Source organism: Cannabis sativa, chromosome 1, assembly GCF_029168945.1.
Source record: "Cannabis sativa cultivar Pink pepper isolate KNU-18-1 chromosome 1, ASM2916894v1, whole genome shotgun sequence".
Lineage (NCBI taxonomy): Eukaryota > Viridiplantae > Streptophyta > Magnoliopsida > Rosales > Cannabaceae > Cannabis > Cannabis sativa.
The window spans coordinates 35,908,092-35,911,285 of NC_083601.1; the positions used below are offsets into that span (position 1 = coordinate 35,908,092).

Here is a 3,194-nt window from a genome sequence, read left to right on the forward strand (position 1 = left end):
TACATTTTTTTTATCAAAAACTTATTCACTAAAATTAGTAAAAATGTATAATTTTGAATTATTATACATAAGTTTTTAAAATTTAGAATATTATTAATTAAATAATAGTTACTTAAATTGATTCTAAGAAAAAAAAAATATGACAATAAAATTATATATTATTTTTAAATTACTAAAAAATTTATATAAATATTTTAAAAAATTAATATTTATATTAAATTAGTGATTAAATTAGTGTTTAAGATAAACAATTTTATATTATTCAAGTATTTTTATTTTACTATTTTAATTATTTATTAAATAAAAAATATGACAAAATATTTTATTATATATTTATGATATATTCTTAATTATATATGATATATTATTTTTTTGCTACGAATTATTTATTATTATATATTTTAATTTTAATTTATTATTATATATTTTTATTTAATTTAAGTTTTTTTTTTTCTAAAAGGAAATAAATAAAATAGTCCAGTCCATTCTTAAATCAAACACAGGATTACTTACAGCATAATCCAATCTTGTCCAGTCCAGTCCAATCCTTTTCAGTCCAATCCAGTCCAATCCTGCATACTAAACAGGCCCTAAGGATACTAAGTTCGAACCCATAACCTTCACATCCCTCCCTCTAGCCTTAGTGGCTTCCCTATATATTTCCTCTATCACTCTCTGGTTTCCCCTCTAATAATGTATCAATATATAATTACTGCTACATGTGAGTATTATTGTACTTGGTGCATGGGTTTGAAAGTCCAACCTATATTCGATCGGTTTGCGGAGATGTTATTATTAGCTATTACTTTGTCTACTATTGGTCCAATTATTCATCATGTACTATTTTATTATTACAGTACTGCCATTCTTAGCTCTTGTCATTGTCTCCCCATCTCCTATTTTATTTACTATAAATTATAATACAGTTATACGTAAACTAGATTGTTTATAATATAATAATATCATCTACTCAACATTAATATTAATTCCAACATATAAAAGGTTAAGTAAAAAAGAGCATTACTATAATACACAGTTACTCGTAAACTAGATTATTATTTTTTACCTTTTCTCTGAGTATAGTATTAGTTTAAAATGCGCGTATTCATATAATTTATACAAGCACGGAAAATATATATTATTATTGTTATTAATAATTTGTCTAGTAAAAACAAAAAAACAATACATTTAATTTTGAGTGGCAATTAAGGAAATTTCTCAAGTTGCACTCGTGAGTCGTGATCACTTGCTTGACCCATATCTTTGCATCATGTGGTCTGATACTCTGATTGTCTTTTTTTTCTTCTTCTGTTTGAGATCTCATAGAATTTTTATTTCATTTTATATATATTGAGGGTATAGTCAGATAATGATATAATAACAATAATTGAGTTAAGTGATGCATGGTAATGTTAGAGATAGAGTGCATGCAGGGGGTATTAAATATTAAATATTGTATATTTTACTTTTGGTGTTTGGGTATAGTGATAAGGGCATTCCTAATTGGGTTTGGTGTATTCTAGGGTTGGATATTCTCCCCCTATATAAACTATTTCTGTACACTTTATTTAATCATATAATAATAAAAATCATTTTCTAATATGGTATCAGATATTCTCTCTCTCTCTCTTCTTTGACCAGATCCTCTTTTTCCGGATCAAGATCCACTTTTTCCGGATCTGTGTCTCCATCATCGTTTTCCGCGCCTACAACGTTCATCTCCTTCTTCAATCACGTTCAAATGGCCAGAACTCGAAGACCTCCCATAGCTGCACCTTCAGATGTCGACAACTCCACTGTTCCCGTGGTGCCTCCTCCGTCAGACCCTCCCGTCTCCGTCGTCGACCACGTCACCGTCGACTCCACCACTGCTCCCGTGGTGCATCCTCCTCCCGCAGCTCCAATGGAACACGCAAGAACCGGTTCTAGACCACGCAGTACCGTCATCGACGATTCCACCACTGTTCCCGCGGTGTCTCCTCACGTTCAAGAACCGGCTTCTCCTCCTCCCACTGCTCCGGTTTCGTCTCCATCTCAGCATGTCCGAGCCGCCTCTGCCATTCCACCTCCGGTCATCCCTTCAAGATTCATTCCTCCGATGACTAATGGTAACGCTCCTTCCACTCACTCTGTCATTCCAAACACTAACCATTAGAGTTAGTCCCACATTGCTAATGTGTGGAAATGAATTGTGATATATAAGATGAATGGGCTACTCCTCCCATTGCCAATTGGTTTTGGGATGGAACCTCATTCATCTTATCCTCAAATTCTAACATGGTATCAGAGCCACTTGCGATCCGTTGTGAGCCCAAATTGCCACCGGTCCAAAAAAGTCGTTTGTGATCCGTTGTGAGCCAAAGTGCTGCCGGTCCAAACAAATACTTCCGCTGTCTCCCCTATAACCTCCATTTGGGACCTTTCGGCCAATGTGTGCCAATTTCCAGTGTTGGGGTCTTTGACCTGTTTCAAAATCCACAAATTTCCCGACGTGTACACCCACAAATTTCCCGATATTTGGCCTTGTGGGATTCTTTCAAATGTCACGTTCGGCCCTGTGGTTTCTTAAAGGTTGTTCGTTATACCCACACTTTCCAGGTCCAAACGTGAGGAGGGTGTATTAGAGTTAGTCCCACATTGCTAATGTGTGGAAATGAATTGTGATATATAAGATGAATGGGCTACTCCTCCCATTGCCAATTGGTTTTGGGATGGAACCTCATTCATCTTATCCTCCCGGTTCTATGCAGCATCCTCCCGATCGTCCAGCCAACGAAGACAATCCGTATTTCGTTGGCTCCGGTGATCATCCCGGGTTGATTCTTGTGACACCACCTCTGTCCGACCATAACTTCCAGCAATGGCGTCGGGATTTTCACTTAGCTCTCGGAGCTAAGAACAAAACCGGTTTTATTGATGGTACACTCTCTCAACCCGATCCTACTAGTCATCTCTTCCATTCTTGGACTCGCTGCAACCAAATGGTAATGTCTTGGATTATTCATTGTGTTTCTTTGGATATTAAGAGCAGTATAATGTTTCTTGATACTGCTCATGAGATGTGGAATGAACTTACTAACCGTTTTAGTCAAGGAAATGGACCTCGTCTTTTTGAGCTTCAAGAATCTCTTACAGATTTACGTCAAGGTGATGAATCTGTCACTGCATATTTCACCAAGCTTCGGGCTATATGG

At 35.9% G+C, this 3,194-nt stretch overlaps 1 protein-coding gene across 1 annotated transcript; it reads left to right on the forward strand.

Annotated features, from left to right (window-relative positions):
- Positions 1 to 1,741: 1,741 nt before the first annotated feature.
- Positions 1,742 to 2,155, forward strand: LOC133034295 (gibberellin-regulated protein 14-like). The gene has a single exon (XM_061109352.1). The coding sequence runs from the start codon at positions 1,742 to 1,744 to the stop codon at positions 2,153 to 2,155; it is 414 nt and encodes a 137-aa protein (XP_060965335.1).
- Positions 2,156 to 3,194: the final 1,039 nt, after the last annotated feature.

Bases quoted from the DNA above. Each gene is read 5' to 3' on its own strand.
- LOC133034295 (XM_061109352.1), top strand. From the start codon at position 1,742: ATGGCCAGAACTCGAAGACCTCCCATAGCTGCACCTTCAGATGTCGAC.